Source organism: Cannabis sativa, chromosome 1, assembly GCF_029168945.1.
Source record: "Cannabis sativa cultivar Pink pepper isolate KNU-18-1 chromosome 1, ASM2916894v1, whole genome shotgun sequence".
NCBI classification, from domain to species: domain Eukaryota; kingdom Viridiplantae; phylum Streptophyta; class Magnoliopsida; order Rosales; family Cannabaceae; genus Cannabis; species Cannabis sativa.
The window spans coordinates 42000984-42024303 of record NC_083601.1 but is presented as its reverse complement, the minus strand read 5'-3'; the positions used below and the strand labels follow the sequence as shown (position 1 = coordinate 42024303).

General features: G+C 34.8%; 1 protein-coding gene across 2 annotated transcripts in view; it reads right to left on the bottom strand.

Annotated features, from left to right (window-relative positions):
• Nucleotides 1-23320, bottom strand: part of LOC115707032 (midasin) — a 32334-nt gene extending 9014 nt beyond the window's left edge. The window contains exons 1-53 of one of the 2 annotated variants that reach the window (XM_030634841.2): nt 22772-23320; nt 22289-22605; nt 21985-22069; nt 20433-20785; nt 20080-20277; nt 19667-19842; nt 19112-19221; nt 18920-19039; nt 18686-18764; nt 18179-18301; nt 18005-18104; nt 17817-17919; nt 17577-17714; nt 17425-17481; nt 17160-17336; nt 16917-17042; nt 15093-16835; nt 14609-14655; nt 14313-14508; nt 14128-14232; nt 13721-14029; nt 13301-13494; nt 13142-13193; nt 12050-12200; nt 11742-11815; nt 11303-11435; nt 11015-11113; nt 10792-10892; nt 10579-10668; nt 10420-10485; nt 10153-10317; nt 9853-10060; nt 8854-9746; nt 7203-8735; nt 6932-7127; nt 6775-6840; nt 6557-6624; nt 6171-6431; nt 5201-5336; nt 5045-5130; nt 4786-4928; nt 4361-4502; nt 4169-4258; nt 3212-3350; nt 2819-2973; nt 2307-2420; nt 1829-1984; nt 1471-1677; nt 1197-1388; nt 1002-1103; nt 669-914; nt 441-566; nt 38-119 (exon numbers count right to left, since the gene is read on the bottom strand). In XM_030634841.2, the coding sequence (XP_030490701.2) occupies nt 38-119; nt 441-566; nt 669-914; nt 1002-1103; nt 1197-1388; nt 1471-1677; nt 1829-1984; nt 2307-2420; nt 2819-2973; nt 3212-3350; nt 4169-4258; nt 4361-4502; nt 4786-4928; nt 5045-5130; nt 5201-5336; nt 6171-6431; nt 6557-6624; nt 6775-6840; nt 6932-7127; nt 7203-8735; nt 8854-9746; nt 9853-10060; nt 10153-10317; nt 10420-10485; nt 10579-10668; nt 10792-10892; nt 11015-11113; nt 11303-11435; nt 11742-11815; nt 12050-12200; nt 13142-13193; nt 13301-13494; nt 13721-14029; nt 14128-14232; nt 14313-14508; nt 14609-14655; nt 15093-16835; nt 16917-17042; nt 17160-17336; nt 17425-17481; nt 17577-17714; nt 17817-17919; nt 18005-18104; nt 18179-18301; nt 18686-18764; nt 18920-19039; nt 19112-19221; nt 19667-19842; nt 20080-20277; nt 20433-20785; nt 21985-22069; nt 22289-22605; nt 22772-22876 (11233 nt within the window). In that variant the 5' untranslated portion in view covers nt 22877-23320. The remainder of the gene's footprint in view (nt 1-37; nt 120-440; nt 567-668; nt 915-1001; nt 1104-1196; nt 1389-1470; nt 1678-1828; nt 1985-2306; nt 2421-2818; nt 2974-3211; nt 3351-4168; nt 4259-4360; nt 4503-4785; nt 4929-5044; nt 5131-5200; nt 5337-6170; nt 6432-6556; nt 6625-6774; nt 6841-6931; nt 7128-7202; nt 8736-8853; nt 9747-9852; nt 10061-10152; nt 10318-10419; nt 10486-10578; nt 10669-10791; nt 10893-11014; nt 11114-11302; nt 11436-11741; nt 11816-12049; nt 12201-13141; nt 13194-13300; nt 13495-13720; nt 14030-14127; nt 14233-14312; nt 14509-14608; nt 14656-15092; nt 16836-16916; nt 17043-17159; nt 17337-17424; nt 17482-17576; nt 17715-17816; nt 17920-18004; nt 18105-18178; nt 18302-18685; nt 18765-18919; nt 19040-19111; nt 19222-19666; nt 19843-20079; nt 20278-20432; nt 20786-21984; nt 22070-22288; nt 22606-22771) is intronic. The other variant, XM_030634843.2, reaches the window with a different exon arrangement.

Here is a 23320-nt window from a genome sequence, read left to right as displayed (position 1 = left end):
AGAAAAAAATACATGGGATACATTAAAAAAAAATCACCTCTAACAATCCTTGTCCCAATGGTGTACGAGTCAATGAAAGAAAGAAATCGATCTTCGTCAGAGATTTGATAAGCACCCGACTGGAAAGAAGAAAAATATGTAAATAGCAAATAATCATCATGATCATCATAGACAAAATCAAACATCAATGAAATCTATGTATCCATATAATGGACATTGTACCATCAACATTATCATATTTCTACATATAATTAGATAAACAGAAATTTTGAACTAAAGAAATTGAAAATCCCACTTAAAATTTATCATAACAAGTTCAGTACATGAGCCTCATTTTTATAAGAGACATAGCAAATACAGTATAATAACAGGCATTAGACAAATGCTCATATTATCATCAAAATTTAAATACATATTCAGCTATATTTCCGAGAGCTCACATTTATGATAAGGCTATTTATCCCAAAAAGCTGGTTGTGAATATGGACTACATTGTTCAAAACGGATTCCTCCAAGGGATTACATTCTTCATCTGAATTATCTTGTTCATTAGAAGCATCCTCCTGCTAAATATAAGTTTATTTAGCATATAAGAGAAAATTCTCATGACTAAATAGATGAAAAAGAAAGAAAGATGTAAGCAGCAACTACATAAAAATTCTCATTACCTTTTCAACATGTTGATCATCAGACACAGATTCCTTCCATTCGGAAAAGAATTCCTTCATCTCGGAAGAACTCCCACCTTCAAAAGACTTCTCAAGATTCGATATATCAAGTTCGAAAATACTAGCAATCTTAAATGCACGAGTCCTGAACTTGTACTGCTGAGATTGTTCTTCTCTAGTTTTAGCTTGTTGAAATTTCATGGACGTCCAAAAATCTGTGAGCTTTCCAAAAGAACTATCCAAGATCTGATTTATAATGCAATCAAATTATCAACACAACTGAATTGTGAGATACCAGCCCAACAGTAATTTAAATGGTGAAGTAAAATATACCATAAAGGATGCAGAGTCAATCATCTGTGTACAAGATACAAAGTGTGCTGTCCGGAAAAGAATATTCTGATACAGAGAAGCCTCCAGGTGTGTACGAGAGATCTGTCACATGTATATAGGATTTAATCAATGAAACTTGTAATTAATGAGATTTGTACTTAGCTTAACTAAGTTATATAATAAAATAAAAATTACCGTTTCATTAGTAGTAACAGCATCACATGAAAAAGAAACTAGCTCTTTTAGTACGTCCATATCAGCAGCACAGAAATCTGCTGAGACTTCTACTTTGTAAGGTGGAAACTCAGGCAGCTCTCTATTCAGATTGATAGATACAGTTTGTGGAGAAGAAGCCAAAGGAAATCTCATAAATGTATAAATCGAATCCTGCCAGGTCCCCAAAGTCAGTTACTGAGATAACAAGAAAGAAGAAATTACTTTAGCAAAACAACAATATTCTGGTACATACCGTAACCACATTTATTTTGCATGGATTAACTCTACTTGAGCTACTTTTTTCTTTTATGGTAGTCAAAGCTTTTTTCTGCATGAGACTAGAAACAACTAAGGAGAAACCCAACTTCATTTCATATACTGCAACTTGGACAGGTTGTACAAAATCAATGTATTCTGGGTAGTCGTCTGATAACTTTTCAATGAAAGCAGTCGCTGTATTCTGGAAGATGGGATTAAAAAAATAAGATAAGATACATTAACGTACGGAATAAAGTACAAATATAAAAATATAAGCATCAGCCTAAGTTAATGAAGCTTAAATACTTCACAATATTCAATATACAGTTAATTAGAAAATCAAGGAAAATTACCTGCCAGTTATACCCTTTGTCAGGAATCTGCTCTAAGCTCATGGTGTCAATATCACTCCATAAAAACTCTGATGATTTGGATAAGGCATGCGCAAGAAACTCATTGCACCGATGTTTTAAGTTTTTAAACTTTCTATAGTCGGAGCGAAACACAATCTAAAGCCCAAATAAAAGCATAGTGGTCATTTATCATTAGATTAAAAAGATGAGACAAAAGACAAAATATGAGATTCATACAAATAGTCTATATTTTTTCAACATCTATCTTACATCAAATATGCAAGTGGAAATAATGCCATATAATATTAAGCCAATCAATATATTAAGGAAATCATTAAGGAGTTACTAGCATCTGTACCACGTGGACTAACTAACATATGATCGTCTCTGGTCATGCAGCATGCAAAAGAAGGAAAGCATGATTCTTACAGAAGCAATCATCTAATAACAAAAAAAAATTAGAACATTTTTATAGAACCTTTCTTTGCAGTCTTCTCTTTTCCTTTTCAAGGTTTCCCAAAGTTTGCACTTGTTTTTTATCAGCTTCTCTTGTTGAAAGCCATCCAGCTAAAGAGTTGCATTCCCGTCGCACCTGTTTTTGGAGAAAAAAGGAAGAGGAATCATTGAAACATCTTAACTCATACGAAGACTAGTTGGTGATGGCAAAGGGAAAGCTAAACTTTTAGTAACAGTTTGTGTAGGAAATGTTGGTAGATCCAATCAGATAATAACTAAGATTATCTTGGTGAATCTGGTCACTATGATCGAAATTTTTGAGACATTAGTTGTGTATGATGTACACTATTTAGTATCTATTGTGAAAATAATTGTTATTATAAGAAACTGAACTTGTATTATGGAGGTTATTACATGAGCAAAGTCAGATAAAGTACAATAAACCAGATGAAAACAGTAACTTGCATATATGTGTGTGTGTTAAAAAGAATTAGAAAAAAAAACCCAAGATTACAGGAGGAGAACAAAAGATACCTGAATTTCAAGATTACAGGAGGATATCTTGTCAGACAGCTGTGAATCCTTATAATGGTATTTCATAGCTGGATCCAAATCATCACAGCAAAGCAATAGATTCAAACGTAAAACCCCAAGGCGTAGCCAAGCAGGGCCAGCATTAGAGATGCAGTCTGTAAATGTAAGCACAATCAATATGAAGCATTAAAATAAGAGGAGAAATTGAAGATGAATCTTATCTAGAAAATATCCTAGGTTCAAAAGAAGATTCATGTCTATATGGAACTTGTAAGATCTTTTTTTAAAATAAAAAAGGATTAAGCACTCATTTTTCAACAAGGCAAATAGAAAATACTATGACAACCATAAAGCCACAATTTCAAACTGTAAAGATAATAAAAATATAATCACCAGTGGATAAGCAATCACGATATAGCTCCATGAGCAGTGGTGCAATAAACTTCTCCAATGACATTTTCAGCCCATTATGGCTTGAAGACAGAATAAGGGATCTGAGGGACTGGAGCTTTTCAAGCTTCAGACTTCCATTCTATCACACCAGAGAAAAGTACAGTGTATAGAAGTAAATAAGTAGACCAGATATCAATAAATCAAAAAGGCAATAAATTCTTCAGAGTACAATGAAATGCATATATCATTAACCAAGACATAAGTACTTTAGCAGCAACCCCTTAATATGTAAGGAAGAATAAGAAATAAATTAAGAGAGCAGGAGAATGATACTAGTTCCTGGTGGTGACTAATTTATTTAAGTAACTAAAGAATAATTAGAACCAAAATGACCAGCAAAGTGAAACATCAAAAGCTACTCTCACACCTACAACACTGAAAAGAAAGAAGTACAAAACTATGGACAGAAAATTACATCGGGGACTTCCAATATTCAAAAAAAGAAAAAAATAGAACGGAAAAATGCAGTGACAACATTAACAATCTTTAGCCAAAACACAGCCAACAACTTGATTATTTTCCACCCAAAACACAAAAACAAATAAAATGAAACAAATAATAAACATAAAAACTATAATTGGTCTATCTCTAGTTTAAAAAACTACTTTGCACGTTCAGTTTTAGATGATAAAAATAAATCTACTTGCGACCAGGTGTCAATAATGAAATGAACGCCACATCTCAAGGCATCAAACAACTCAATCTACTCCTCGTGGATAATTATTAGTATGACTTCACGCCCATTATTACTTATTTATACCCCTTTCAATCAAAGCAAAATTAGCTACCATGCCTAGATTACACTAGATTAAAAAGAATCAAAATAGCTTCCATTACACAACTTCAAACTGCATGGCATTATCCACAAGAATGAAATCCACATGTTTGAATCCTTACCTCAATCATACTTGTTCGGAGATCACAGAGATTAGACTTTATTTGTTCGAAAACAACAGCATCAAAAGCTTTCTGGTGTGCAACTATAATCTATACAAAAGAAAAAATAAATAAATAAATAACACACAACAAAACTTAAAAAAATAAGAGTAAGGAACAGTAAATCTATTTTAAACACAAAAGCATAACAACCTGCTCAAAAAGATCTCGAACAGCAGATAAAAGAAAAGTAGGCAAGTCCGATCCAGGTAAAAGGCTTCGCCAGAGATTACATGATGCAACTTTGAGCTTTAAAGAGCCCGAAAAATAATCTTTGATAGCCGTGGTACTTTGCCTGAACCAAAAGAGAATATCGAATAAAATATCAACATTTATATTTAAGAAACCAAATAAGAACATATATATAGTAACTAACAGCATAAAGTTCATACAGATGCTATACTTCTCACAAAAACATGACAGTGCTTGTAATGACATTGCATAGAGGTTCTTTTCTTCATCTTAACTTTTTATTGTTATTTTCTAAACTAGATCATTGCCTAACCCAACAATATATTTTCTTCATCCAACATCTAAACTTGACTAGAGAGCATTTTTACATTAAGAAAATATCTTACAATATTTGGAAAACTGTATTCATCATTACAGGCTGAAACAGCATCTCAGGCAACGAAATACATTTTTTCTGGGAAGCATCGGGTATTGGAATATCTTCTGTTTGGAAAGAATCGGGAACTGGAATTCCTTGAGATGAAAACTCCTGCATCACAACAACAAACCATAATACACAAATTATTAACTCATTCCCATCCCCTTAATGAGATAAGGAAAATAAAATTCCTATAGGAGACACAGAATACATCTAGCTACTCATACCTTGATAGAAATCGGGCAATAAATCCATAAAAACTGATGCCACCTAAACCACATCTCAAGCACAAAGGTCGCAACCTTTGCATTAACTGCAAATCAATTTCAGGTGTTAGAACATAAAGATGGATATAGGAAAACTTAGAATAGAAATGCATTGACCTGCATCAACTGAGGTCCATGTATCAAGTATTGATAACATTTTTTGATGTGGCAAAAACATTTGCGGGGGCCTTGATGAGAAGACTAACGAAAAGTTCAAGGTAGCCTTCAGGCGATTAGATACGCTAGTCCAATCCTGACAAAAAAAAACAACATTTAAAAAATGAAATACAAACACCATTGCTTAAAGAGCTGCTGCAGGTAACAATAAACTGAAATCAACATTACAAGAATTAACATTTTGAGCAACCTACTACAAGATTCAAAAATGGTAAAACATATTTCATCTTAAGATCAAATAGTACAATATGTTCTAGAGTTAACAGGGGGTGAATGCAAGCATAAAGCTCCTGCCCACCATCTTCCACTTAACACAACTACCACACTTGGGAACTATCTAATAACTGTTAGATTTATAAACTGACAGATGGCTAACACAGACTGAAAAGATAGCTAAAATGACAGATAAATTAGTTTATATCTTTCAGCAACATGCAGATAATTTTCCAACAGAATTGTAATGTACTCTATTCTGATACTAAGTCAGCGTGTCACTTGGAACTAAATCAAGTTGTGATGAAATGCATAAAATAGTTGGAAATACTCATAATACCACATATTATAAATGATAAATTTAACATGGAGAAATACGAGTACAAGAGACAATATTACTCAGTTAAAATTAGGAATAAATTTCACCAGGAAAAAATCATTATGAATCAACATGAAATGATAAAATATCAGAAAAAAATATCAAAGATGTCTCGTAGCTTTCAAATAATTAAGGATCACAAGAACCCATTACTCCACCTAGGTATAACTAATAAAATAATTTTTTTAATCAATACAGCAGGACTTGTATTATTAATAAGAGAAATAAAACAAAAGATATGGGAGTATGAGAAACTTACTACCCATATGATAAACAATGAAACAGAAAATAAAAAATAAACATTAAGTAGACCTTTACCAGCTGTAACTCCCTTGAATCAGCCAAATGGGCGGATGATAGCTCCTGAAGCAGCTCCATATCCAAGTAGAAGCTTGTAGTGTCAACAAAAGGAAGAGTGCACCGCCAGCTATCAAAACCGGATTTTTGACACAATATCTCATTGGAGAATGAACAAAAAGTAGATGAATTTGCTCCAGAAACATCAAGCTTGTTATGCTGCAAGTGCTTCTCTAAATTTGATTTTGCTTGTTCAAACCATTTCCCAAGCTTTTGCATAAACTAAGTATACATTGCACCTATATGTGTTAGTTAAAAGAAGAAAGAAACCCTTTTTTTTTCAAATGCGAAACTTGCAGCAAAAGAAGCTGCACAGCTTTTACTGCTACGAAATGAAGGGAACTCACCTCAGACATTTCATCCAGATGCATGACAACATGGAGCTCCTCCTCATAACAGTACAACATGGAAACACCTAGAAATTAAAATGTTACAAATAAAATAATAATAATTATTACAATGTGCTGTAAAAGATAAGAAACATTCACCCATAAAAAGATTGAGAACATTAAACACCAAACTAAAAGGCCAAAAAAAAAATTGGTAAAAAAAAAACAAAATCTACCTTCCATTACAAGGAAACGAAGTGTGGAATTCGATGATGCAACAGTTTCAATCCAACGATGATCCACTGAAAAATAACCATCAACCCAGAAAACTTTGAAGCATATTATTTATTTTAGATAGTAAGAAAAGTAAACATAACTTAAAATATAGCTTACCTGGTTTTAATGATCTTTCCCTTAACGACCTTGTCTCTGTTGGCCAGCATGACTCGCAAAATTTCAGAAGCTCTTGCTGCTTCGCAAATAAAAGAGCAGATGACGGCAAATTTGGATGACCACCATAAACCCACAATAAGGATTTCTCTGAATGAAATCGCCAAGAATAAACCTTTTCCAGCTTCTTACTCTCGTCCTACGGAAAAGAAAATAAACTGATCAAGCTCTCATTCCATTACAGGAAGAGAAAGAGAAGAAAAACACAACTTACCAGCAACCGATTAAATGCTTCTGAACAAATTCCTTTCAATTTTGCAGCATTTCTCAGCAACAAACGCCAAGAAATTAGCAGCTTTCCCATGTCTTCTTCAGTGTTCTTTGACCTTTCTCCATTACTTGAATATTTTTCAATATTATTCCAGAAATCTATGTGGTTCTCCAGAACATTAGAAAACATTTGAATAAGAATATCAAATGATGGAGACTCAACAAGCATGAAAGATGGATCAACAAGCTTCTTGAGGAAGTCCTCCTCAAAACTCCGCAGTAATTCCAGTAATGGCTTGAAGCCACGAATTACCTTGTTGTCAAAGTTTTTGCACTCATCACCTAGCTGTCTATAGGTAAGCTTCAAAGGACCCACACATTTAATAGCATTACACAGGAACTTTGTGTTTTCACTACTCGGCAAGACCTCATCAACCAACTCAGTTGATAGAATTGGTGTTGGAAACTTTTCAACATCATCTATTAGATATGGAGTACACTTAAGGTAGCAGTCGACCATATACTTCCAAATAGGATGCTTCATAACCCCTTCAACTAAATTAGAGAACTCAGATAAGACATGGCACCGAGAGCTAAACGTTCTAAACCATAGAAGATACAACCTTAGATCATCCTCATTGGACTGTTCTATTACCCATTCGGCAGCAAACAACAACTTTGATTTGGCCAATTCAACATCAGAACTGCTAGAGCTTGAAGTAGTCAAATTTGGATCACAAGGTAACATAATTTGATGTAGCTTCTTCACATCCATCAGGACAGGTTCTCCATAGTCACTAGCAGTTGAATCCTGGTACAAAGCACAGCCTTCCTCTCTTACTTTGCATGACAAATACTGAGCTGCCAAGAAGGAAAGATACATGCAATTTTGCTTTACGGTACTTTCTCTTGGGTACAAAACAAAATCTCTCAACTTCAGAGGCATTGGCCATCCTCCAGGCACACACAGAGGTGAATCCAACAAGGAAGAGTCGGAAAATCCAGTAATAGATAAGTAAGTATGTTTTGCATGACAAACAATATTGGCATTAGCCTCACCAAGTGATGATATATAAACATACTCCCAACTCAACTGAAGGCTCCAGATAGGCTGATTACCATCCATTAAAAGTTGCTGAAACAACTGGACCCAACGGGAAAGCTCAAGATATGTTATTGAAATATTGAAGCGTAAGCCTTCCTTTCTAGCATAAAGGTGTGATTTGGCCATTACTTGCACCAAACTTTCAGTGGGAATACCAGACAAGGAAAGGAATCTGTGTACATCTTTTAGTTCAAATTCATCACAACCAAAACCAATGGATTGATCAGGTAGCCAACAAGGCTGCATCAAAAATATTTCAATTCCTCTGTTTCGCATAGCTCGAGAAACTTCACCGTAAGTTGGATTAACCGTGAGGAACATACGAAAGTTAGGGTGGGGATGGAGAATAACTGGTTTGCCATCAACAATACCACACTCATTGATTGTAATCGATCCCAATGGCTCAACCAAGGAGTTTATCCTATCAAGAACCTATACAGAAAATTCCATGGAAAGAAAAAGATGACTTAGTAAGTTATTATAGTTATGTACAGAAAAACATTTCATAATGCAATATATATTACAGATGAATGTAAGAAAAAAGAAGTACCGTTGGATTACAACAATTCGCATTCTCAAGTACAATCCATTCTCCACGGTCTATCGCCTTCACTAGCTGCCCAGAAACCCATTCAAATTTTGCTGAAAACAACCTTTTCTGAAGACACTCTCGTAACTTGGAAACTATCCTTGTGGCTCTGTCAAGTTCTCTGCTAGACCAGGATAGTGATAGAGCGCTTTCTTCCATAACCAATTTGAGTTGTTCTATAATCTCATCCAGCAGAGTAAGAGAATTGACAAGCCTTTTCCTATCTTCCTCAATACTAGAAGTAAAGCATGACAAAACGTCATGATTTATACTGGCTAAGAAAAAAAACCATTTGGAGATAAACCCTCCTTCACTTATTAAAGTATTCTGCAAGTACTCCAAGCTTGAACCGCAATATTCATTCATATAGCACTCTACTAGACTAACAACAAAGCGAAAATTCCGGATGGCATTATATTGCTCAAAACATCCAAGTATTTCAGAGATATCCGTACCAGATGATAGATGTAATTCATTTAGTACATTGCCAGTGAGCTCTGCTAGTAACCTAATCAAGGAGGTCTTACCGGATGACGTTGGTCCAACTAAAATACACAGCCATTGATGCTTCATACATTGTGCCACAGCTTCCAAACTTTGACGAACTGCTGGCAAAACTTTTAGTGAATCACTAGAAACTTTAGATGACTGAACACCCTTCCTTTCAATGGAAGTATTGCCAACTATCAAGTATTGTGAATTGAGTTGGACTCGTGGCGAAGGATTTATATATGGCTTTACTTTGAAAATCTCCTCGTATAGATGTAGCACTTGTCTGCGGTCGTCTTCTGTGCGCATTCTTTGAAGGTAAACAGTGTTAAGGAAGCAATACTCTTTTGACTTGTCCGGTGCACCTAATTGGAAAAAGGAAAATGAGAATCAAGAATCTTAGAACAAAGATTATTGTCTAGAAACAAATAACTTATCCCAAAAAAAATAATAGGGGGAGGGCATTCAAACCATATATAATTTCACATGATCGGAACACATCTCGTAGATTGAACTCCCAAGGAGAACCTTCCTGAGCAAATTTATGATGCAACATGGTGTCCTCATACAACCGTTTATTAAATAAAATCAAATTTTTAAGCAGTGAACTAGGTATATTTGGAAAACGTAAACTACAGATTGAATCGTAGTCTTCTTCAACCAACTCATCAACATAAACCTGAAACAAGAGACAGATCATTTATAACCAGTGAATTGCTAAGCATGCGCTTAATGACAACTTAAATTCAACGCTAAGCTAATAAAAGGTACCTTAGTAAAACGGTTGAGAAAAGATTTAGGAAGGCCCTTTCTGCCACACCCTTGATAAGAAGGATTTTGACAAGCAAAGATTCTAAAGGATGATGGACACTTGAATGTAAGACCAAGCTCTGGGATAAACACCTCCGCTCGATGATCCAAAATAGCATTCAGACCCTGATAAAAATACACCTTGTAAATCCACAAAAAAAAAAACAGAAAAAAAAAACCTGGGGCAATGTTCTTACTAGAGAAAAATTCAGAAGGCTTCAGCCGTACCTCTAATACAGATTGCGGAGCAAGATTAAGCTCATCAAGCAATACCCAGCAACCTTCCTTTAAAGCCTGCAATATTAGCATGCAAGAAAGAAGACAATATTATATCATGCCCAGAGTAAACTAAGTCAATTGATCTTTCAAGAGATAAGGCCATTTTACTTGTAACAAGATTCCATCTGACCAAGCAAACTTCATTCCATCATCACTCTCAACAGGTAAGTCTGACCCCAACAAGTCCATTAAATCAGTCTACACATAAGCATAATAAACTGTATTAATTGCACAGATGAGGATTTAAAACAACCATAAAAAAGCATCAACACAGATTACTAAAAAATTAAAAAGACCATAGGATGATTGAAGATTACAGACCTGCTCAGAAAAGTTTATCCGTACAACTTTGTGCCCATGAAGTTTGCCCAAGGCAACAATTAAACTAGTCTTCCCAACACCTGGACTACCTTCCAGGAGAACTGGAGTGCATATGTCAAACAATATTGTTCTTTATTAATATTTTGTTTATTAATGCACCAAGACACAAAATAACAACTTAGATTAAAGCAACCATACGTAAGCACCAAAAATGAAGGAATACCAGGTTTTGAGAGCTGCATAGCACGCATTACACGCAACGCATTTCTGCAAGTGGTTGGTGCCGAAAACTTAAATTCATTATCTTCACAGCATTCAGAACCTATAGCCATAGCATTTCTGTCAGAGGATACCATAGCTAATTGACTATGCATAAGACTTGCAAAAATAGTATAAGATTCATCATAAGAAAGATGTGAAGTCTGTGTACTATAAACATCTAAATGAACACTTAATGGAAGAAAATGATTACACTAAAAACATGACAATATCATGGAGAGCAACAAATTACCTTCTTGAATATAAAAAGAATCAGCTCCAAACATATTGTCACATAGGGAAACATCACCAATTGTATTAAGTTCTCCCCAGCCATAATTTTGCATTCTTGAAAGTTTTGAGTACATTGAATTAGCCTTGTCCACCTATAAGCAACATCAAAAGAAAAAAGGTAGATCGCTTTAATGAATCCAGAGTTCATAATTGCAGAATGAGTGTAACCTATTGAGTATTATGCATGCCTATATATATTTCTTATATACTAGCAGTTCGAATTTCCTTCAAGTAGCATCCCAAAGATTCAAGAATGAAAAGACAAAAGAATATTTTTATAAAACATGGGAGAAAAAGGGCAAGGTGTTAGAAGTATAAATGGTCATGAATGTAGATACAACAGATACTACCATCGAGGAAAAGATATCACATTCAAATATTAATGATAAAAAAAAAACCTTCATTTGTTCCAAAAGGAAAGACAAACATTGCTTCCTCAACTCTCCAGCATCTGTTTTGGCTATTCCACTCCCTGCGCAAAATAAATAAATAAATTATCAAACAACAAAAAAATTATATTGAAAATAAAAAAGAGATATTAATTGCAACAATTACCAGGCCTTGAAATTATAACTTAACAGGACTTTTGTTTTTATTTAATGAATTAGCTTTAAAATTAAAATATACTAGGGCGGAGCACACCACGGACTAAGCACAATTATTTGACAAAAATATGGAATTGAGTGAAGCTAAACAAAGAAGGCACCTAAGCTTAATCCGTCAAGCAAAACAAGGAACACTCCATGAATGCATGCATACTCAGCTCCTAATCTGCTTCCTGTCACATTAACAAATTCAACCCAGGAAAGCAAATCTCTGATAGTGAGCATTCTCCCAATCTGTAAATGGCTGAACCACTGCAAACCAAAAAAATATAGCAAACCACAGGTCAACAAAATCAGTAGACTGGCAGACAATAATGCAATTAAAACATTGAATGTCAGAAAACACAGTAACTAGCAAAGACAAGCTTACATAGGAAGAACTGAAGAACATGATGTATGAACACACAAATACTCTAAAAGACTTTACCCACTTAAAAAAGTATATATTAAATTGGACGCAGAAAACAAATCTTCATCAGTTTTCAATATTTGTCAAAATGAAAATAGTATTTCAATGTACTTTTATTTCTATTTTATATAAGAAACTGAGAATATTATCATCCAAGATTACACCCACAACAAGATCTAGCTTCTAAGAAAATCAAAAAATTCACAATGAAATACTTGGTTCAAAAGATCAAAACAGCCACTGAAAATTTAATACTCTCCCAAAGATGGTCTTCAATTGACTTTTTATGACATTCATTAATACAAGTAAGACAAATATAAGAAAACAGAAAATAGCAGTAAAATTATGGCACCTTGGAGAAATAGACGTCATCAAAAAATTACTTCTCTAAACAGTTGAAAGCAAAAAGAAATATATTATATTAACTACATTCTACTTGCATAAGCTTTTAGACCAAAATTACTTGTCAAACAAATATGTGCAATATTGATAAAAATCACAAATCAATTTAAGAAAAAGAAAATGAGATCTCTACAATTAAAACTTGTGTATAAATGCACAGTACAAGTGATGATTTCGCACATATCATGTTCATGAGAAAACCTAGAAGGGAAAAAAAACACAGATTATCACTTCATCTAAGACTAAAAAAATAGTAATAATAAGAATAAATAAGCAAAACCAATGTAGACATAAATCAACAAAGTCTAATTAGCTGGTCGATAAAACTTCTGTGAAATTCAAAAACAAAGAAGCATAAATGAAGATTCAGAAGAAAACATACTTCCCAAAAGATCAACATGGGATCCACAATGCATGAGAAATTCGGTAACACCCTACAAGATCAAACCGATATTAAAAACAAAAAATAATATTCATTTGAAAAAATAAAAAAGCAACAAGCAACCTCAACATCTCAGAAAAATAACCTAGTATCGCATACCTTTGCAAAGCAATAGTTCTAAGCTCATTTATGTCATAAACAGGTGGAACCCATATCTCAGTAAAACGATTACGAAGAGCTGGAGACAGTTCCTTCTTGCCAAAATCACCACCAGGATTCATAGTTGCAAGTAGTAAGAATTTATCATCAGCAACAATCTTCTCCAGATCTGATCCCCCTTTTTCTGCCAAAGACTGCAAATAGCAGTAAAATGATAAAAATTCAGAGAGAATGCTAACAGTTCACAAACATATGAAAGTATTACATGTCAGCAAATACAAAATTGTTACACAAAACTAAAAAATGCATAAGAGAGTAACTGAGTGTGTGCCACTAATTTGATAAGTCCCTTTAATTGTTTGAATAAATAAATTCCAGTTTTGTAACATATACCAGAAATAGAATATAAAAAAAACTCACCAATGTTCTTTCTGGCTCCAAGACACTATTTAATCTTTCAAGTACACTATCATCAGCCAAGCAAATCTCATCTACTAGAAATAGATCACCCCCTTTCATTGCATGAACAAGAGGCCCATCTTGCCACATGAAAATTGTTTGCCACTTCTGATGCAGCTCAGAGAGTTCTATCAACATTACTTCCAGAGTCTCCATCATATGTTGATCAGTGACACTGGGACATGAAATTGAACCTTGTTTGTACTTTTCTATCATCGCTTGCAACAGGGACAGAGTTGCAGAGGCCTCACTTATGTCTGAAGAAATAATCTATTGCAAAAAAGAGACAAAAGAATAAATCATTTGATTAATATATAATGAAAGAAGAAATTGTTCAAGAGAATGGGAAGAAGGAAAAAATAACATACAGGAACTTGGTCGCAACAGCTAAAAGCATCAGGTATGACCAATTCTTCAACTATCTTCTTATATTCAGACATCAATTTTGATCTCTCTCGAATAGGGTAAAACCCCTGAAAAAGTGTATAAATTAAAATTCCAAATAACAGATAATAACAGAAAGAAAAAAAATTGAAAATACAACAAAACCAACCCCAAGAAAATCAGAGGTTTCTGTATACTGATGGCAGTTCAATATATGCAATTTTAATCCCAAACGATTACTCAGCAATTGACAGACAGTTGTCTTCCCTCCCCCAGTTTCGCCAATGAGAAGTACAGGCTCCTTCATTTTGTAGCAACGCTCCACAAGAAAGTACAGTCTCTCCATACTTTTACTCCAACTAACACTGGATTGAATAGGATCAGAATGGTGAAGAACAAATTAGAAAAACAAATAGCAACCAGAATAAAAGATTATTTCTGAAGCAATAATTATTAAACCCATACCATTGAACATTGTTCACGACTCCAACTCCATTAGAAACACCAGGAACCTGAATTGGAAATTTTATACAAGTTATTTGTGATCCAACATATTACTTCAATGCATTTATTATCAGTCTTTAGTGAAAATATACAAAAACAGCAAGTTTTATTTTGTTATTAAGTCCATAACAAACTTCAACATAGAATAAGAAAAAAGATACACACTCAAAACAAACTCAACAAAAAGTCAACAGCATTCCAGTGTCGCACTCAATGTAACTCAAGTTCTACTATTAAATGAAAGGTCAAAAAGAATTCTCAGTCATGGAGAGGAGAAACTAAAGAGTTATTCTATAATTCAAAACTTATTATTATTCAGCAGACGAAATTACAAAGGCAAGAAATCTTAAGCTCCTTTCTTTACTTTTTTACTTTTTGGCGGTGTGATTAGGGCAATGATAGCTGCAATGAAAGCCAAGGGAGATAATAACAACCAATAGAGTACCTTATACAAGTCGATTTCAACTAGTTTAACACGTAGATGTTTCTCCAAAACTTCACGGATAACAGATTTCTCTCCTTCTTCACGTAGCCTCTCTGCCAAAAGATAATAGCCATCTCTTGCCAGATCATCATAAGAACAACCCTGACCTATTCTAAAACGATCAGCCCAGCGAAACAAGTCACGTGGAGTTATGTAACCATGTTTTCCAGCAAACACCTTGCTTCTCTGCCTATTCAATTGCAACTCCTTCATGACATCAACCATTTTCTTAGCATAACTTTCTGGAATCTTACACCTTCCTGTTATTATGGTGCTTAACTCATTTTCTGGAATTTCATCCACATGGATCTCCACAAAACGATTCCTAAATGCTCGGGAAAGCATTTTTCGGCCACCATAGACAGTAGGTGGATTCTGAGTAGCAAAAAGCATAAAATCTGGATGTGCTCTAATAGTTTCTTGCAATTCAGGCACAAAAAGTTCTCTGTTGTCATCTAACAATCGATTCAATGCCTCAAGCACATCAGATGGAGCCAAGTTTAGCTCATCCAGAACAATCCAACAACCATTTCTTACAGCCCTAACCAATACACCTTCATGAAATACAAGTTTCCCCCCAGCATCAGTTATATAAGTACCTAGATACTCCTGCAAATCAGTGTGTTCATGATTATTAATTCGAACAAACTCGTGACCAGTTATAGCTGCAAGATACCGAACAAGGCTAGTTTTCCCACTAGATGTGGGTCCCTGCAGGAGTACAGGATATCTTTTTACCAAAATAGCACGGGCCACAATACTTAGATTTTCCCTGACACTCTTAGTTAAGATATAATTCTCTGTAAAGCTATCAGCTTTATCAACTTTAGATACCAAATAATCATCAAAAGGTACATGTGGAATCTTTTTTCCTGCCATCAATTTAGACAATATCTTCTTATCCATCAGCATGGCACTAGGTCTATCCAACAAAGTCTGGAAAAACATACAAAATCCATCGTACAAAGCTTTCTGAAACCCAAAAGTTTTTTTGGCCTTCCTTGTATATTCTAGAGCACGGTACAATGACCTTAAACTATATTGTGGCTTTTGATTAGCTCCATCCTGCAGTCTTTCTTCAGCGTCTACTTTTGCTTCCTTATAAAAAGACACAATATTTTTCACCAATTCTGGATTTGATACGCTGTCACCCAAAAATTTATTGACAAAGAGAGTGAGATCTTCATCATCTGAGACGTCATCAACAAAATATTCAGTAAATCTGCTCCGTAAAGAGAACGGAAGATCCCTCTTCCCAGCATCAGTTGCAGGATTCATACAAGCAAACAAACGAAAATTAGGATGTCGACGTACACAGCTAATATCCCCTCTTTCAGTTAAACAAAGTGAACCACTGTCTCCATCAAGAACACCAACAACTCTCTGCAGAGTCTCGGGAGGAGCCAAATTCACCTCATCAAGCAAAATCCATTCACCACTTTTCAACGCATTTACAAAAGCCCCCTCTACAAATGAAAATATAATTCCAGATGAACCATCTAATTGATCCTCGACCATTTCAAGCTTTCCAGATAAATTCTCTAATCGAAGTTCATCCTCTTCTGTCTTCTGTCGCTTTCTTCCACTTTTAGTTGATCTGTCATCTTGGAGAAATTTAACACCGTGTCGAAGCCCTTTTATAACCGATATCCATTTTTTTTTGGCGAGATTCTTTTGCAAAAGGGCAAAAAATGCATGATTTGCCTGAAATGGCACACAAATTATCAGCATAACAGTAAAACAAATATATACATATATGCAAGAGTGACGTCGAAAGTCGAATACCTTGATAGATTTTTTCTCCACGAAGAGGTCTAAAAACTCCTTATACAGGGGAAAGCATATAAACTGAGCATCCATAGGTTTAAATCCACCTAATAAATCAGCAACATCACTTTGCTGACTCAAATTCTGAACCAAACAAATATATTAGTTAAAGTTAGGAAGCTTTGTAAGTATATATCTAATCATCAAAAATATAAATTGCAAAGACGCGAGCGAGAGAATGGAATCCATAAGAAACATTACCAGAACTGTTAGTTTCTGACCAAGCCTCAGGGCAAGATCCTGTACTAGTGTAGTCTTTCCCGTGCCAGTTTCACCAACCATGAGGACAGGCTCATTAAATTTAACTGACGCAGCTAGTCTCTCAAGCAAAGTAAGAGAACTTCGGATCTCAACAAAAGATTTTCTTTTTGCACGCATCTGTAAAAGTATGTGTAAGTGTCAAAATGTAAAATATATTAGGTAATAGATCGCAGGATGCTGAAATAAAGAAAAAATCTCCACTAACAGAAGTTTGAGTGCGTTGGAGAGAAACTCGGCCAATTTTTATATCAGTAAGTGAATCCTGCAACATTTTTTAAAATATTAGAAATGGATGGTGCCACCCAAAAAAAAAAGGAAAAGGAAGTTGCAATGGCTACATATTTTAATTATGGAGACCTGAATTATAGGTTTATCAGCAGAATACAAGGTATCTCCAGCAGTACTTGGCGGCACTTGCCACATCCGGGCAATATCCTTCCTTATAGTCAAGCGATGTTCAACTGAAGTTGACGAGGCAGCAAATATTTCAACAGCCTGAAACACCCAAACAAGGGATTAAAAACTATGACAGCAAAGAGAAATCATTCACCTTACACAATGGACAACAAAGATAAAAGCCTGCAAACTAAGTTAAACCTCTTGATAGATGCAGTGACACTCGTGAGCTGACAGTGATGCACAATTCATATCAAAGCTAAAGCCTAGCCCTGCTATGCGCTTGCACCATTTAAGTAGATCCCTGTCATCAAGATCCAGATATTTGAATTTTAAAAAATGCATAAAAACTCTGCTGCAAACCTTAAAACAATGAAATATTCACTTACCTTAACGAAAACCTGCTTAGGTATCCAGCAGAATCCGAATTCTCGTACTGAACTCCCTCAAGTTGATCATATGGAGAAGATTTCACCCTATCAAATGTTTCTGGCAGAAATGATACTGTTAGGCATTGGTCAAATGTATTAATCTGAAAAGGTTTGTAAGATAGTGTAACTGACCTACAAGCTTCTCAGCAATAGGTTCCAGATTTGGGTAACTTTCCTTTACTATTTTTTTCAGGTCCTCAACTTTTGGTGGTCCAAGCATTGCTGTCCTCCAAAATACAGAAATCGAATTTCCCCCTATCCCAAACACTCACACATTTAATGACAATGTAGACACATTCAAGTACAAGATGGATAGCGAAGTGTTTGTCATTCTATGCAAACTTAAGAAAGAACTACTTGTCCCATGCTTTCTCAATCAAAGTGGACATAAAATTTTAGAAAGATCATTATAGAGTAAACAACTTTTTCTAAAACGCTTTTACAAATTAATTCAATCCACCATTCGGAAATGCACCTCTTGGCCACGAACCATCACCAACAGCATTCAAATATTATGAAACATTGAATGTATTAAGTAGCAGTAATCAATTATGGACTCTGCAATATGATAGGAAAAGACCAACAACACCCCAAGCACAAAACCCAATAAAAGAGATGGTGGGTGGATAGTGATTGTACCTTTAATAATACTAGATACTTCAAGTTTTGATGTTGAAATGGTCGAAAATAATCGAAAATTTTCTGCAACCCGTATCTCCTACAAACATCCCCCAACACTTTAGTACCAAACTAGTAAGCAAATGGATAAAACTAAGTGTTAAAACTTAAGGGGGGAAAACATAAAAAGTCCTAAAGAATTTAAGACCCAAGTGCCAATTAATATTTAAGATGCACAGAAAGTTCTTGAATTACCTCTCCATGCCCAGTTATATATGAGTTTGTGCCCTCCAATAGAGGTAATAAGATAGCATGCACATCAGAGGGTGCTTTGTCAATATCCTCAAAAACAACCCAGTATCCATTTACAATGGCCTGTGAAGAGAAAAATAAATCAATAAAACATACTCAGAGTGCATCAGAATATAAGGGCAACAGGAAACAAACCTGGCTAAGAGTCCCTGGTTGCCATCTAAATTCACCAGGTCGTTCTGTGCAAACGTAACTTCCAAGTAATGTTTTTCCATCAATCTGATCATCCATAGGTATAGATACAACTGCACAAATGAATAAATCAATACTACTCACAGTTGCAAATCTAACAATAGATATACATGGCATCAAAAGCAAATGTGTGTCTATACAAATTATATAATCTAATGATATACATGGCATCAAAAGCATATGAGTGTCTATGCAAATTATATAATGTAATGATCTGGTAGCTAAACACGACAGTTTAAAGCATGGAAGTAGGAACTGCCTGTAATATTTACAAGTGCTAAATGAAACTTAATATCGTGATTTGTCTTCTTTTGTATTGTTTTCTCATACCAGTAAATATATAATAGCATGTTTCTTCTGTAATGAAATATATGTGTCTGTGTGTGTTGGTGTTGCATTATTCTCATAAAAGATATCACATTTTCCGTTGTAAAACAATAAATTTCTGAGAGATAGAAGACAAAGATGTAGTCAATACAGTTAAGCAACAAGAATTACCTTGTCTTTCACTGTTCAGGTGGGCCAACTTGCTAATAAGAGAGGTTTTTCCGCTACCACTAGGACCATACAAGAGCACTGGCCACTTTTGACTTACTGCCAATGATACTGTTTCAAAAGTTTTCTGCACCGCTGATGTTAAAACAAATGGGTTTCCAGAAGATGATGCATGATCCCTTAAAATATATATATAAATACAAACAGAAGAAATCAGACATTGAAATGGTGAGTTGAATGACAAAACAATAGACAAAGCACATAGACACATTAAAAATGGAGGGGGTACAGTCAAGAGTTGACCTCACTCTCATTCCCAATTAAGTAGAAACCAAATACATAGTCTAACTGCAGATGTATAAAAGGTGTGTCCAGACAAATAAAAAGGATTTAATTTACTATATAGTTCAACCTACCAAGCTAGCCGTTGAATCCTAATTGGTGGCTCTTTAAACGAAACTTGTGAGGAACAAATAGGCTCAGGATCCAATCCAAAAACCTTCACACTGCTTTTCAGACAAAAATCAGACCTCTCCAACGTATTTGGTCTAGATGATCCACTAATGTACCAGCCAGCCTTCTCCAATGAGACATCCTGGCAGAATTTCTCCCATCTAAATATGGCATAAACAAGATATAACATCACAGAATTGCAGCATATAATTTTTCACAGGTTGAAAAGTACACTTCTAAAATTAAATATTGAAAACAAATAATAATTGGTCACAGTTTGTAAGTACACTTCTAAATTTAGATATTGAAGACAAACCTCAAGTAACAAAAAAAAGATTCTTCTTTTCCAATTCCTAGCTTTTCTGTCGCTCTATCACTTAATTTGAGAACAAATGACAGTATCTTTATTGCACACCATTTTATATCTGTAACAATCTCCACTCGTTCAGTGCATCTGCAAAGATCGCAGACCACTTCCACGTTTTCATTACAGCTGCACATATCCGAGAGAATCTCTACACTTTCAGCACAGCTGCTCATTTCAGGATTTGTTAATTGTTTAACAAGGTCCAAAAAACAGGACCAATCCCAAAGTTTAGAAAAATCATCGAAGTTCATTAAGAGGAGTCGATAAGATGCCCTGACAGCCAGTAGCACATGACTTCCAGCCTAATAAAGAGTAGATTGCATAATTGAACCAAAATTTGAAAGAAAAAAAATTATAAATGACACGCAAATATATCACGAGCAAATTAATCAATGTCCAGCAACAGCTTAATTTAAAAAAAAAAAAAAAGTTTATTACATATTTCTCAGGGAGGCGTCAAAAAAACTAACTAGTTAAGAAAAAATTATATATTTTGAAAGTATTGTACACAGATGCAAGCTAACATTGAAGTATCATACACAGATGCAAAAATGCCATTACTTGAGCACTCACTAACTATAAATTTATAAGAAAAATAACAAGTGTAAAATTCTCCCATGAGCATGTGAATGTTTTTTTTCTGAAAAAGAGAAAGAGGCCAATGTCTAAGATTGACCCCTCCCCCGACATATATAGAAAGCCTCACTTGTGGCGGAGGAATACCATGATTACAAGTGTTCTATCACAAACATATAAAACATTTAAAACAAATCATGTACTGTTATACCACATTACACAGCAATCTCCAGTCGCTACTCAAATCTAAGAACGAAAACTGCTCAAAACTTTTAGTTTTATAAACCCAAACAGCTGTCCAAAATCTGACTTTTTCCCACAAGTTCAAATCCTAATACGTGTGCATAATTGTTTTTTATATCTGGCTACTTCTAACCAATCAAGAAAAACAATGGTGGTCTCCTTTAAATAAATAATTGCATAGGGAATATTGTAATACTGTCACAATTGCCAAGTATATCGTTCAATCAACTTTAAGATAGCATCGAAGAAAGCTATCGAAACTTCAATCTTACGTTATAAAGGATATAACTTAAGGATTGCTAAAGAACAAAAATAAATAAAATCACTATTCTGGCAGACAGATTTTCTGTATATGCAAAAGACCAGTTTTTGATGCACATGAAAGTAGACTTCTGAGCCTCTCCATAATCACCAGCTAAAAGTTCTGACGGCAAGCCTATTGATGCTTTTAGAGTTGAAAGGTAGTTTGATGTTTCCATGTTTAATATATTATTATATGAACTTTTGGTTAAAGATGGCCTTTCCTATGCTTACATAATTTTCTTCTGTCTTTATTCTTTGATGGTGTCTAATCCTATTTTTCTCCCAATAAAATAGCACATATTTCATTTAAAAACATGAGCTTGCAATGTAATTTAAACTGAAAGTACACCAAATAACATTCTTCAGGTACATAACATACCTTAACACAGAGCTCAGAGATTGGCTGTCCCACCAAAATGCGTTGAAATGGAGGAGGAGCAAATTCAAAATAACTTAATACGGACCTGCAAAAAAGAAACCGAACTTGTTTTACATCTATTCCTACAAGAGAATTCTCTCCCTCTCAGCACTCTGACCCAAGAAATACAAACATGCATGCATCTACTTTCTTGTAGATTCAAAGAAAAGTACTCAGCTACATGTGCATAGATAAATATAAGGAACACATCTACATGAATAACATGTAATGTCACTAATGTATGCCTGCGTATCATATATCTTACCCTGATAAAGAAGGATCCAAATCAAGAGCACGACAGAAGGCGAGGCAAGCAAGCTCGTGGAGATCCAAACCCTTCCCAATACTATTATAGAACTCAATAACGGAATGTTCTATTAATATTCTGTCTATGTCAAAATTTACAGCCTCTTCATTAGAATTAGACCTTAAATTGGGGACAAGCCGGATCAACCATACAGCTTTGTCCACAATTATTCTCACTATTGGGCGGAAACAACCCATCAGCAGAATTGTGTAATTTGGCAGCAGGAACACCTCTGCCAACAGTCTCACCACCTCATCTTCTGTCACTTTATATCCCTGCAAAAATAAAATATAATAAATAGACGGACCATTGATTCCCTAGCTAATATCCAAACCATACTATATTACCAGTTCTTCCAACCACTTATGTTAGTTAAGAAACTAAATTTTTAACTGCCAATTTCCTTTTTAATAAAGACAACCATTGAAAAGAACTGCATACCTCTTTAGCATACTTAGCAAACCGTTGAACAGATAGAAGCTTTGGGCAGCGGGCAAGAAACCTTTCCAACGCAGATTCTAGACTGAAACTCTTATCCATAGCCATTCTAAAACTCAAAATATATTGTTAACTAACTGTAACAATATCTTACCTATTAATTTTACATATATAAGGCTATATAACGTTATTTGTTCCGGAAACAATCCTCATTAGCGCGTACCTGTGAATGAAGTAATTGTTTTTCCGACGTACCTGAAGTAATTGTTTTTCCGGCGTACCTGTGAATGAAGTGATTGTTTTTTTCCGGCGTACCTGTGAGTGAAGTAATTGTTTTAATGAACCCGAGTCCGCCAACGGAAATCCTCCTCTCCGGTCAGTCGATCAGTCAGCGAAGGAGGTTGATGATCTTTCTAGGGTACCGCTTATGAGTTAGTGAGAGAAGTAATGAGTTTGGTTGGGCTTCTGATATTAGAACAGAACCCAGACTTTGCTGAGTAGGGTTTAGGGTTTTAAGACCTCTTTCCGTTTTTGCTTTTATACTTTAGCGAA